We start from the raw sequence: 13,609 nt of genomic DNA, 5'->3' as shown, positions 1-13,609 counted from the left end.
CATCTTTTTTCTTTCTATTAAAAATAAACAAACAAACAAATCAAACACAAAAAAAAAGGAGGAGAGTACACATTTTTATTACACATTTACAGGACGAGAGGTACAAGCACATCCTACAGCATTTTTATTGTACTCAGAGGCAAGCTGTCTTTTGTTTAGCATAAATATTGCTCAGCTGTGTGAGGGGTAAGGAACGAAAACTAAAGCAGAGCACAACCATTTCTGGACATAACATTGCTTACACCAACATTGCTGAGGAGCAGAAGCAGGCATCTTGACAATAGAGGCAACAAGAAGAGGACAGATATCCACACAAAGCAGGCAGCAGCAAAGAGGGGGGGTCATAGTCAAGAACTTTCATGAACATTTACTGAAGACCTATGGATAAAAAAAAGGATAATATTTATCTGGAACAGAAGTAAGATTCAATTAATCACTTAATGAATGCAGAATGTAAAATACACTTTTCCCTTCACCTATTTTGTAATACAGAGCCAGTAACGGATTTGTATTACATGAACTAGAGTGAGCAGGAGCTGTTACTGTTGCTTCACTCTCATTGCAAGCACACTCCCACACTTAGAATCATAGAATCAACCAGGTTGGAAGAGACCTCCAAGATCATCCAGTCCAATCTAGCACCCAGCCCTAGCCACGCAACTAGACCATGGCACTAAGTGCCTCATCCAGTCTTTTCTTGAACACCTCCAGAATCGGCGACTCCACCACCTCCCTGAGCAGCCCATTCCAATGGCAAATCACTCTCTGGGAAGAACTTCCTCCTAACATCCAGCCTATACTTCCCCCAGCACAGCTTGAGACTGTGGATACTTCAGTGCAAAGCTGGTGAGCTTCCAGCTTCCTCAGTGAAGCTATGCTTGTACTCACTTAATATTCAACCAAAACATCTCCTGCTACCTACTTCTAGGGGTAATTGGTGGTATTCTGGTGGATGATGCTGCTACAATTTACCTACATCCCTTCTAGTCTAGGCTACAAGGAAATATGTCTATGCATTGAAGTTGTGATTTTGTAGGAAATTATGAACAGTCAAGAGTATTGTGGGACAGGGAGCTCTGCATAGTCTGTGATCACAGCACACTTGACTTTATTCTTCTCATAGTTCTCTTACAGAAAACCCTTGTTAAGAGCCTATCAAGGGCCTCGAGATTTCTTCTTAAGGTCCCCTATTGTTGAGTACATCTGAATGGATAAGAAAGGAAACCATTAATTGCAGCTTCTTTTTGTTCCTTCACAGACACAAAAGCACAAGAACCTAACTCATTGGCTCTGGCAACAGTGCTTATGGATATGGCTATCCCTATTAAAAAAAATACAGGAGTTATAGACCATCCCAGTCTCCACCATTTATTACCTTGGATTTTTGTTCTCCAGAAGAGAGAAGGGAAAGCCTTTGAACACAGTGACACTCAGAAGGAGGAAGGATAAATCCAAACACTGCAGAAATTAGCCACTTATCATGGAACATGGGAAGTAAGACTGACAAACTGGCAGATGAAATTCTTGGTTTCAAAGTTTGCCTATTTTCTGCCATGGTTCCACACTAGAAACAGCAGTTTCTCACAATGCTTTATAACAATGATGACCAAAGGAAGGGTTGATTCCTTCCTTGCCTAGCTTTCATCTGCAGAGGCTCCTCTACAGCCTGAGTATTTTGCAGAGAAGAGTGCACTACAGCAATGTGCTTCAAATCCAAGTGCATTGCCTGTCTTCAAGGCACAAGGAATTGCCACCAAGAAGAAATAATCTAGAAATAGGATATTCTTATCGCAGGGCTGATACAGTCATGCTCTGCATATTTAATCTCTTGCTGGTACCATTTGAGCAATGCTCCCTTCCTCCATCCCAAGCTGTGTTAGTTTGAAGCAGGCTAGAATGTTTTGGTGAGAAGGACTAGATTACAGGCTGTGAAAGGAAAACAATGGTGATGTCTACTTCCCTCATAGGCCTGCTGAGAAGTATAGGAACAAGAAATAAGAACATAGATAACCACTCTCACTGGGGCTGCTGGCTGAGCTGCATCTTACTCTCTAACCTCACCCTCCATTTCAGACTAATCCACTTTGCTCTCTAACCCCCTGGCCGAACCTCCATTCTTCCTTGGGACTGGGGTAAGGTTGAGAGGGGTAGGGGGAAGGTGAAGGGGCAGTTGAGAGCCCCTCCTGGGTTTCAGGGAGGGGAGTTGTGTTTCTGTATTACCTTTTTACCTTGTATATTTCTGTCTATAACTGTATATACTGTAAATATCTGTTTGTATATTGTGCTAGCTGTAAATATAAGCTTCATTCATATTTCCAGAGCCGGCTGAGTCTAGTCTGGGTGATTTCTGAAGTGTGGAGGGGCAGGGAACACCCAAACCATTGCACAAGCCCTACCTTCCACCCCCCACCCCCAGCGTAAGTACCCCAAGGACTTTCATAACCCAATGAAGGCAAGAGAATTTTGCCACTGGATTGAATTTGTGTGGAGGAAGCACTCTGGGTTTCTTCTTATTATTAACAGTAATTTCCTTACTAACAGAAACAAATAATAAAATACAACCACCAATGTATTTCACACAAAGTACAAAGCAAGAAAACAAAATGAAAAATCCTACCTTCACACTGTGCTTTCAGTTCTAATGTCACTGTGGCTTTTGTGTTGTGCATTTCATTCACCACTACACACGTGAAATTTGCCTGCAGATCCTCCCTTCTTACTTCAGTGATATTCAAAGTTGTCTCTCCATAATGTACTTGCTCACGTCCTTCAAAACTAACAGAAAGAGCTGGTACTGTTTGTTGGCTTGAATGGCCAGTACAGTTTGCATAGGAGAAAGATTATTCTGTGGTTTATATACTTACAAGTAACTTTTTTCCTGAAATCTTGATGAATTTAAGTGCTTCACTGGGATGTTATCCACATCCCAGGTGACAACAGCTATTGGCTGTTTCTTAATCCCCAGGCGGGCCTTGCATTTCAGTGACAAAGCATCACCTAACCAAGATAGAGAGGTGTATCAATTTTCCCCTGTGGAAAACAAGCATCATTCTACTTTCCTCATAACACTTTTTTCCACAAACCTTCATACCACCTCTGAGTTTTACCTTACAAATTTTGACATCTTTTTCTGAGCTACTGGTGACAAAACGATGACAAGAAGAGACTTGAAAAGAAATAGCAAAATGAAATTTTGAGCAAATAACCTAACACAGCATTGAGGATTATAAAAGGAAATGTTTATGTTTGTTATGATGAAGGTGATGTAGACTTTACTTGTGATGCTTACCCAACATAATCAACTCTTGAGGGACGTGGAAAGCAAATGCTAGTTGACATATGACTGTACATGGAAATCACAGAATTTAATTTCAACATATATTACTTTGAATAAGTCCTGTGTGCAGAGTCTTATCTTGGATTTTATTCAAGATGGACAAAAATCAAGTTAACCAGTCCAAGCAGAACTAAAGCAGGATGTTACTCATTGAGCATCTGCCACTAGGAAATATTTATTCCAAATAGTCACCATTGTGCTGGAAGAAGAGGTAATTAAAACTTTTTAATTATTTCTATGTAAATCTGTATTTAAGCAGGGTTTAGATATGAGTAACGAGTCTTAATATTTGCTTCCTGAATTGGTATTAAGGAGCCTGGAGACATCCTTTGATGTTTTCAAATTGAGACAATAGAATCAGTGCAGCAAATGTTTGGGGTTTTTTTAAGTGCAAAGTGAATTTGCTCCACACAGGCAGTGCTGGAATATTTATTGTCCGGGGTGGTGGGGAGAGAGAGGGAGTGGTGATGCAGAACCCACAAAGTATTAGAGGCCTGCCTCTAGCTTATTGTTATTTACTCAGAGAAAGGTGGGTCTGCAGCACAGATCATCTGATTCTGAAAGACAAAACCGGTGAGAGAAAGAGGAAAATAGAATGGGAATGAGAGTCAGCACAGCAAACCTCTAAGCCATAGTCTGGGACAATTCAGAGTGAAACTTGTTCTCCTGCTGTACCTGCCACCAGAGCAGCATTGCTGTAGGACAGAAACAGTGGAGTGGTAACTGTGATCCTTTGTTCCAGTGTCCCGGATTCACCTCCCTTGCTCTGGGAAACAGGCTCCCTGGGCTACCTATGTACGTTTAAGATGGGCATGGTCTCTCTCTAGAGTTCTACCTTTCTCTGCTGACTGTACAAAAACCCCAGATGGCTTTCCCTCTTACTACAAGCTCATTGCTCTGATGCTTTAAGTTACTTAGGGTGAATCTAGATCACTGAGAAAATCTCTAGTTATAAACGAAAGGAATCTAGGAAGAAGGCTCTGCATCACAGGCTCTCCAACCTGCTATTTCTAAGTTCACTTCCCAATCCTGTCTTTCAGCCCTTCCAGTACCTTCTAACCAGACAGGTCTGCTAAATGCTAGCCAACTTAGATGTGAGCCAGGCAGTGCTCCTAGACCTCAGGACCAGCAACCAGTCCTTTGCTCTCCTTCAGTCATCAACAGCTACTGTCTCCACATGGTGACTGAAAGCAGCAAGGAGTATCTCTAGTTTGAATGATAGTCCAACCTTCTCTCTCACGGGTATTACTAAGCAACTTCAAGTGATCTGAACTGGACGTCAGCTGTCATCCCAACAACTGAGATGTAACATTGGGAGTAATCCTAGTCTATCCCAGGGAGAGTAGAAAGGGTTATTTAAATACCTTAAAATTGCTGCTTAATGGCTAAATGACCAATCAGTTAACAGAATTAGATCTGGTAAACATTATGGTGCAAAACTGTAACAAAAAATCCCATTGTTAAATCTTTATGATCCCCACGCCACATTCACTAAGCCATTACAGAATCACAGAATGTTAGGGATTGGAAGATCACCAGGAGTTGGAAGGGGTCAAAAGATCACCTAGTGAGGCATTTAGTGCCATGGTCTAGATGACTGGCTAGGGCTGGGTGCCAGGTTGGACTGGATGATCTTGGAGATCTCTTCCACCCTGGTTGATTCTATGATTCTGTGATAGTTTAATCCCTCCTATCAGAGCAGGACCATGCCAATTTAAAAAAGAATTTAAAGCCTATACTTACCAAGCTCCACTTTTACTACATCTTTATCCTTTGGAAATAAAATTTGAATAGGTAAAGGTGAGTGTTTTGCTTTATAAAGTAAGAAGGGAAAGAAAGTACATATTAGAAAGCTGCAAGAGTGCATTTTGTAAGATAACTATTATAATCTGTAAGGTTAATAACAATAAAAAATCCAGATTAAAAAAAAAAAGGGGGGGGGGGGGGGGAGAGAGAGATAAAATTATTCCTTCCAAGACTTCATAAATTACATAAATTATTCACATCCATGACATAAAAGAGGTAGTGTATACACTTTTGTGTAGTATCTAAGCTGTGTACCCTCTAGCCCACAGTTGCCTGCCTCTGTTCTCCTCAGTTTCCCCCATCCCTGCAGCCTTATAACCAAGCACATCTGCTCCCCAAGTGTTGTGGTCTCTCTGCTGTCTGCACACTACTGCTGCACATTATGGCAGTCTGCCATGACATTTATCATCTCTTCACATTACATTTTAGAAGGAATCTTGCTTTTCCTTTCATATATTTATTTTCCATCCTCACTATATTTTTTAGAGATGGGTCCAAACTATATCCACCTCCTTGATTAGAATTAGGCAATCAGATCTTTCAGATTTCTTCTCCTTAATGCATTTTTCTTATTTTCTTGCCCTTTATGCTGTCTCATATTTCTCACTCCAAACACATTGCTTGCAAGCCTTTCCATCATTAAGCTTTTCTATCTGAAGGCACCTCTGTGAAATCTTCAAGTATATTTCCCTAAAAACACCCTGCAGAAACTCTGGCTACCTGAACTACCATAAAAGCAACTCTCTTCAGCCACCCCATTTCTAATCTTCATTAGCTGAACCTAGTGAAAACTAAATCAGGCCAGACTAACAAGCTAACCATGCTAAGCTCTTAGCTGCCAGCATTCAGAGGCAGAAGGTCCTCTGAGTCAGTGTGAATCAGCAAGGAAACAGGAATGTAGATCATAAGCCAATATTACCCAAAAAATAACAGCTCCATTCATCAGCATGCTAATTTTAAAGGGCTGATAAAATCTCAAAGTAGTCATCATTAAGTACTTTACATTTAGCAAAAACTGGAGCAGACATGACAGACCCAGCTCGTATTTCCCATGTTATGGTGCAATCCCTTCTTTCTGCAATGATTTCAAGAGGAAGCTGGATTAACTTTGAAAGCATGTCATCTGCTTGGATGCAAGAAATACTTTTGTAAATTTGGATGCCTTTTGCACCAAATAAAACCCAGTAAATTTCATTATAACCACCCCTCAACAATATTCCTGAATAGTTAGAGAAGTTTTGGTGAAGACGCACACAAACACGAATTGTTAGGCAGAGAAGTATGATATAGGCCCTCAGGATGTTTCAGGAAAGAGATCTCCTAAACTACTGCACTAGGTCTTTGCTCAAATATATCTTCTGGCCTGCTCAGAGTACTCAGGATGAACTCCACTACTGAGATCTGGGTGCAGCAGTGAATACACACCAAATTTGCATTCTGCCCAGGCACTGGGTGCCCTCCCACAGAAAAAAAAAGGTCTGATGTCAGTCTGCAAATGGACATTATCTACTTAGGAGAAAAAAAACCCACAACTAAAGTCACAACCTAAAACTAAGCACTTCCTCAATCCCCCAGAAAATTCTTTCTGACTACTTTTCTATTGATCTGATTGCAGAACTGAAGACAGTTTGAAGTTTAGCAAGTGGATGTGATCTGGAATTGCTGATTACCGTGTGTTCTTCTCCTGACAACCATCCAAACACAAAGCTGCCTCAACGAAACTGCATCCTAAAGGCATCCCAAAATCTACACACCTCTGCCATGTTGGCCCCATCCAAAAGAACAAAAACACAGCTGTGCTCAGGTCCTCTCTGTGTATATATATATATATATATATATATATTCATATATATACAGGATACAAATTTATTTATACATATAACATATATATGTAACATATATGTTACAAAATTATTTATATATATATGTATATATACATTTGTCTCATTCAATAGAAATTAAAAAGTTATTTTCACTCCTACTATCAAATCAATGCTAGGCAATTAGGATGGACCAGAAGGTTGCATTGTAAGCCATCAAAACAGAAGTGGTCCAATGAGCACCAGATGATTCTAACAAGATACAAATCCCTTTCCATTTGAACAAATAGAAAGCAAAGTTTTCTGGCATCCCATTGAGGAAATCTTTCATTTCACAGATAAGTGCTGCCAGACATCTCTACCAACCACAGTACATAACCAGAGTTGTTAGAGACTTTTAGCAAAGAGCTGAATGTGGCCAAGTCTGAGTTTACCCCTGTCTTGCTTCAACTGGCCCTCAACCCACAAAATTCACCTTAAAAAAAGAGCTGATCTAATGTTTCATTATAAAGATAATACAAACCGACAGAAAACCTTTTCCCCTTTAATGTACAAGAGCAGCTTCCTTTGCTTCAAGCAAACATCAATGTCTTTTATCTTAACAAGCTACAAAATGACAGTCTTACCCTTACTTACGAAAATCCTCGTTGCTGATACATTAAACACATTTCCTCTATGTGTGTAGGTAAATTGACAAGTATAATAACCATCATCCTCCTTTCCTGGGTTGTTAAAAAATATGTATTTTTCTCTCTTGTAGTATCTCTGCCCCTGAAGAGGTTTGCAGTCCTGTAAAAGAAAACTTTATTTGGCTGCAAATGCCATCTCACAGTGATTTGATCTATAACTGTCACTGTCGGGGGTTTATTTACCTTGTACCACTGGGTGATAGTAGCATTCTTATAATTGTCAATTGTAGGACAAACAACTTTTCCAATTCCAGTGTCATTTGGATAACGAATCTGACTTGGGAAGCAAACTCCTTCCTTGAATGGGTGCACCTGCACGTTCATGTTGAATGAATTTGTGCGATTATTTGAGCTTCAAGAGTAGAATAAAGATATGTCAACGATAGTATTTTTATGTGGAATATGTTAAATATTTTTAACAAAGTATTTGAAGTATCTTTTTTTTTTTGTAAACATGTGAATTATTACTGTAATTCAGTCACAGATTTTAATTACCCATCCTAGAAATAACAATTGCAGAATGAAGAGTTAGAAGAATTGGTGCATGTCATGAAGAAACTGCATCACTTCCACATCTAACAATTGGAATGTGTTATTAAAACAGGTAACTGGGTAAGAGTTACACTTTTCAATGTTGCACTTACAAATGTGTAACACAAGTGTAGTTTCCAGAATCCTCTCTAGAAGTTGGCAGAAACAAAAGAAATTGTTTTAAGGAAAATATGCGTGACCCTTCTTCTTCTGCCGGAATCGCTTTGTTAGTATCCGTGTGACACCAGGTGACTTTCACAGCTGACCTCCATCGGGGGCATTTTATAACAAAAGCCTCACCTTCCATTGTGTCAACTGCAAATGGACAAAAAATAAAAATCCTAGATGAATTAATCCTTCATCCTAGAGGAGAACCTGGAATTCTTTGGCCAGTAGGCCAGTCATGTCTCTCTGCCTTCCGGGGCAAGAAGTAATAGGAGGAGGAAGAGATACATGCAGAAGAGCTTCTGAAGCCCATAGAATCATAGAATCAGCCAGGTTGGAAGAGACCTCCAAGATCATTCAGTCTAACCTAGCACCCAGCCCTAGCCAGTCAACCAGATTGTGGCACTAAGTGCCTCATCCAGTCTTTTCTTGAACACCTCCAGGGACAGCCACTCCACCACCTCCCTGGGCAGCCCATTCCAATGCCAATCACTCTCTCTGGGAAGAACTTCCTCCTAACATCCAGCCTATACCTACCCTGGCACAACTTGAGACTGTGTCCCCTTGTTCTATTGCTGGTTGTCTGGAAGAAGAGACCAACCCCCACCTGGCTACAACCTCCCTTCACGTAGTTATAGACAGCAATGAGGTCCCCCCTGAGCCTCCTCCATAAAATTGTGGGGAGGGGGGAAAAAAATTGGAACCAACTGAACGGAAGAATCTTATGCAAATGTGAAGAGTTGCCAGAAAGGAATAAGAGACAAATAAATAGCTCAGGTAAACAAATCATACATGCTCACACATAAGAAGAAAGAGGACCAAGATGGAAGTAGGATACTATTTTTTTTTTTTAACTAAATGTATTTCTACTTTTCAGCACTGAAACCAAAACATATAATCTAGGGTAGAGTGTCCCTGCCCATGGCAGGGGGGCTGGAACTAGGTGATCCTTGTGGTCCCTTCCAATCCTGGCTGATTCTATGATTCTATAAATGTGAATCAAGCAATTTGGGTACATATTTCAATCCCCAGGCTCTTGAATAGTGAACTGGCTGCTCCTAATAGAAAGGCTAATCTGAAAGTTATATTGCATTTTGGAGAAGAGAAAGGGGAGAAAATAAGCAAGAATGAAAATTTGAAAAAGGTGGAGACTGGGAGAAGGGCTACACTAGATAAGGAAGCATGAAAGTGAGAGTAGATAACCAAATAGCTAACCAAAATAATGAATTTCTACCAAAAATGACACTTTGTGGGAGTACTGCCAGTGCCTGACTTTAGGCATGCAGGTCCACACATCAGGTGGTAAGTCTCTCTGTACAGTGAACACTTGGCTTCTGCTCTTGTTTCTCAAGCAGTGGCCCATCACTACTGACATTACATATTATGCTAGTTTGAAGCTAGCTGGAATATTTTGGTGAGAAGAATTATATTATAGGCTGTGAAAAGGAGACAATGGTGATGTCTACTTCACTCATAGGCTTGCTGAGATGTATAAAACCAAGAAGACAAACACAGATAATGCAGTTGCTCTCTGACTCTGGCTGCCTGCCCTTCTCTCCCTAACCTGCTGTCTGTGTAACTAATCCTTCTGCTTTCCAATCCCCCTGGTTGATCTTCTAAACTCACCTTGCATGCAAGGCAAAGTCTGGGAATAAGGTAGAGGGATGGAAAGGAAGTGGAAGGGTGGTTGGGAGCCCCTCCTGGGGTCTCAGGTTTCTGGGAGGGCTGTTGTGTTTCTGTATTACCTTTTTAACTTGTAGATTTCTGTCTCTAGCTGCATATATTGTAAATACCTGCTTGTATATTGTGCTAAGCTGTAAATATAAAGCTTCATCTTAATTTTCAGCTTGGCCGAGTCTAGTCTGGGTGATTTTCATAAGGAGGGGGAGGGGGCGGGGAACACCCAAACCATCACACATATCATCTCAATTACTAATTCAGGTACTTAAGTTAACCACATTAGGTAGAAATACGCCTAACCCTGTCCTTTTAACAGCAGCAGAGACAGCCTTGCAGAGACAGAAGGACACAGCAGAGGTGTCAGGAGAGGTGGCACTGTTCTACGGAAGGAGGAACATCTTGCAAATACCCATTCGGGAATAGCCTGCACAGAATAAACCTCAACAGAAAGCATTTTTAAAATGTGACTTACATGTTTCAGATGTCATGGAAATAGAGAAGAAGGTAGATAAGAAGATCAGATGTACACACTCCATCATATTTCTAAATGAAGAAGAAAAACAATGCTTTCTTAGAACATATTCTGAATCAGTTTTCTAGCATTGTGGCACTGAGGTACACTTAATAACAGATAACACTATCATGCAACAATAACCTGTGTCATGTGAGCTGCTTTGTACAGTCTTTGTGTGTGTAGCAGTGGTTTTGAAGCTCTGATGTTATGCTCTTTGTTCTATAACCAATTTAATAGTTGATGTTCCAATGAAACTACTGTTATGACTTAGTTTAATGCTGGAGCATGTCCAGAGAAGGGCCACTGGGATGATCAGAGGGCTGGAGCACCTCTCCTATGAGGACAGACTGAAAGAGTTTGGGCTGTTCAGTCTGGAGAAGAGGAGGCTCCCAGGTGACCTTCTTGTGGCCTTTCAGTATCTGAAGGGGGCATACAAAAAAGCTGGGGAAGGACTTTTCAGGATGTCAGGGATCAATAGGACTAGAAGGAATGGAGTGAAGCTGCAGGTGGGTAGGTTCAGACTGGACGTGAGGAGGAAGTTCTTCACCATGAGAGTGGTGAAAGCCTGGAGTGGGTTGCCCAGGGAGGTGGTTGAGGCCCCATACCTGGAGGTGTTTAAGGCCAGGCTGGATGAGGTTGTGGCCAGCCTGATCTAGGGTAGGGTGTCCCTGCCCATGGCAGGGGGGTTGGAACTAGATGATTCTCATGGTCCCTTCCAACCCTGACTGATTCTATGGTTCCATGATTCTAATTTGGGAGGGGGAATTGCCGTGCCATAGTGGGCATTCGGAAGAACCCTCTGTTTGCTTTCTTTTTTTAAGGAAGCTAAACATACTCTGGCATTCTCTTCATAGTTAATATACCCTGATTTACAAAAGAACAGATCCTGGATTTGAAAATACACAGCCTGGCTTTGAATTAAGCTTTCATACAAACCAACAGCTTAGGTGCACAACATTTTTTTGTGTTTTCTATGAAAGTGGAGGTATCTTCTGGTATCTTCTCTAGATGAAGTGTTTAGCAGTAAGAACAAAAACAGATGAGTGCCATCAGCAGAGATAACTTGAAGGGAAACTGAAGAAAGGGACTGGAAAGTTAGACAAAGAAGCATATATTATACTCTTGTAACAGCAGTAGGGCAGATGCCATACTTCATTGATGTTTTCATTTGCATCTAATTGATATGCACCTGCTGTAATTCACAATTCATGGTGTAGCTCGAGCACTCTCCAGCAGAACCATAGAATGTCAAGAGTTGGAAGGGACCTCAAGATCATCTAGTTCAACCTCCTGCAAAAGCAAGATCACTTGGAGCAGGCCACACAGGAACACACCTAGGCATGTTTTGAAAGTCTCCAGAGGAGAAGACTCTACAGCCTCTCTGGGAAGTCTGTTTCAGTGCTCCATTACTCTTACAGTAAAGAGGCTTTTCCTCATGTTGAGGTGAAATTTCCTGTGTTCCAATTTGTATCCACTGCCACTCATCCTATTGATGAACACAAATAAGGAAAGACTGGCCCCATCTTCTTGACATCCATCATTAAGATACTTGTAAACATTGATCAGGTCCCCTCTAAGCCTTCTCTTCTCCAAACTCCATTAAACTCCTTTATCAATGAAGCTGGCTATGTATGTGTGGAAATTGAGTTCACTTAATTTAAGAATATATCAAGAGACAGCAAACATGCAATTCATCTATACTATGCAACTGCAACCATTCTATTTACCATTAACAAACACCTCGAATGCTGTCTTTCACTGCAGATCACAGAGTGGTGAGCTCTATTATCATGTATCAGGAAGAAGCAGATAAGTTTCCAAGAAAAATCAAGTTAGAAACAAGCTATAACTCATCTTGCAGATACTGTGTACAAAAGAAGTAGAAAAAAATAGGCAAGAAATGCAAGGGCTGGGTAAGTGTTGTCGTCACACTTACTGAAAGGCATTTTTTATCTCAGTGCCAAAGATTTCCAGTCTAAACAAACATTGACAGACCTTATCAAGACCCATGTTTTTGCCAAGTCTGAAAATCAGAACAAACTCAGTTATGAGCTTTCAGACATGTCATGGGCTTTGTACTGATATGGAAAGCTTCCTCTTTCAAATGGTTTCATAACATCCAGACCTTATTCTTAAACTCTCAAAAATAATAACAAAACTTAGTGTCAGAAGAGAGTGAGAATTTCAGAATACATATTTTGCAAGGATGCTTGCAAATCACAAAAGAGGTGTCCCTGCATTAGTGTCATGGCAAAGCTGACACCATGCCTTTTACAGGAAGCAAGTGACCAGCTAGGAGCTCCTAGAAACAAAGTTCATTTCATTTTCTGCATTAATTTCCACTCTGGTTAATGGTCTTTCACTACCTGTCAATGTAATTAATCTTACTGGTTGAAATCAGCTTTGGTTAATCTACATCTCACTTGTTTTAGCTCACAGAAATGATGGCTTTCACTTGTAGTTCATGAGAGCCATCACTGATCATTCCAAGGAATTTGCTGTCTCCGTATTCTTTTGGGTATTCTATTGAGTGTGGCCATTTGAGCTACATTTCTAACTTAGAAAAAAGAAAAAAAGCAGGAACAGAGAAATACTCTGAGTGAGAAGGATAACATGCCAGAGATAGGCCATCAAATGGCAACAGTAGGTAAATTAATATCATTTCATTGGAGCATTGAAATTTTATATCTGGAAGTACAGTTTGTATCTTTCTAACTCTCCTGCTGCTGCTTGATTCTATCTCTCCTGCCACTGCTGCTTTAGCTGCTGCTTGGCTTTGCTGTGCTGTTTACTCCCTCTAAGGCTACGTTATTCTGTAGTATTTTGCTTAATACATTTAGTCTAATAGTAAACACACAAGTTCATTTTCTGACTTTCCAAATTATGAGTTGTGATGAATTTGGTCTCTGGTGCAGATTTACAGTAAGTTGTAGGAAGAGAGTTCCATTCTAACCCATGACAGATTGCTCTGACCACCCTGATGGAGAGACAGGATTACCCATTAAAAGATACTGAGGGTCAAGTACCCCTTGTAGCCACCCTCTGTCAGATTGAGGCCAGTAAGATA

The 13,609-nt window shown here is 40.6% G+C and overlaps 1 protein-coding gene across 2 annotated transcripts in view; it reads right to left on the bottom strand.

Moving 5' to 3' along the window:
* IL1RL1 (interleukin 1 receptor like 1) overlaps positions 1-10,567 on the bottom strand; it is a 34,143-nt gene extending 23,576 nt beyond the window's left edge. Inside the window, exons 1-8 of one of the 2 annotated variants that reach the window (XM_064144024.1) lie at positions 10,501-10,567; positions 8,297-8,498; positions 7,836-8,004; positions 7,590-7,752; positions 5,081-5,149; positions 2,865-2,997; positions 2,618-2,775; positions 122-378 (exon numbers count right to left, since the gene is read on the bottom strand). In XM_064144024.1, the coding sequence (XP_064000094.1) occupies positions 368-378; positions 2,618-2,775; positions 2,865-2,997; positions 5,081-5,149; positions 7,590-7,752; positions 7,836-8,004; positions 8,297-8,498; positions 10,501-10,567 (972 nt within the window). In that variant the 3' untranslated portion in view covers positions 122-367. Of the gene's footprint in view, positions 1-121; positions 379-2,617; positions 2,776-2,864; positions 2,998-5,080; positions 5,150-7,589; positions 7,753-7,835; positions 8,005-8,296; positions 8,499-10,500 lie in introns of those variants that run through there. The other variant, XM_064144023.1, reaches the window with a different exon arrangement.
* Between the last annotated feature and the right edge of the window lie 3,042 nt (positions 10,568-13,609).

The sequence above is a fragment of the Pogoniulus pusillus genome, chromosome 5, assembly GCF_015220805.1.
Source record: "Pogoniulus pusillus isolate bPogPus1 chromosome 5, bPogPus1.pri, whole genome shotgun sequence".
NCBI classification, from domain to species: Eukaryota; Metazoa; Chordata; class Aves; order Piciformes; family Lybiidae; genus Pogoniulus; species Pogoniulus pusillus.
Note: the sequence above shows the minus strand (reverse complement) of the source record. Positions and strands in the feature narration are given on the sequence as shown.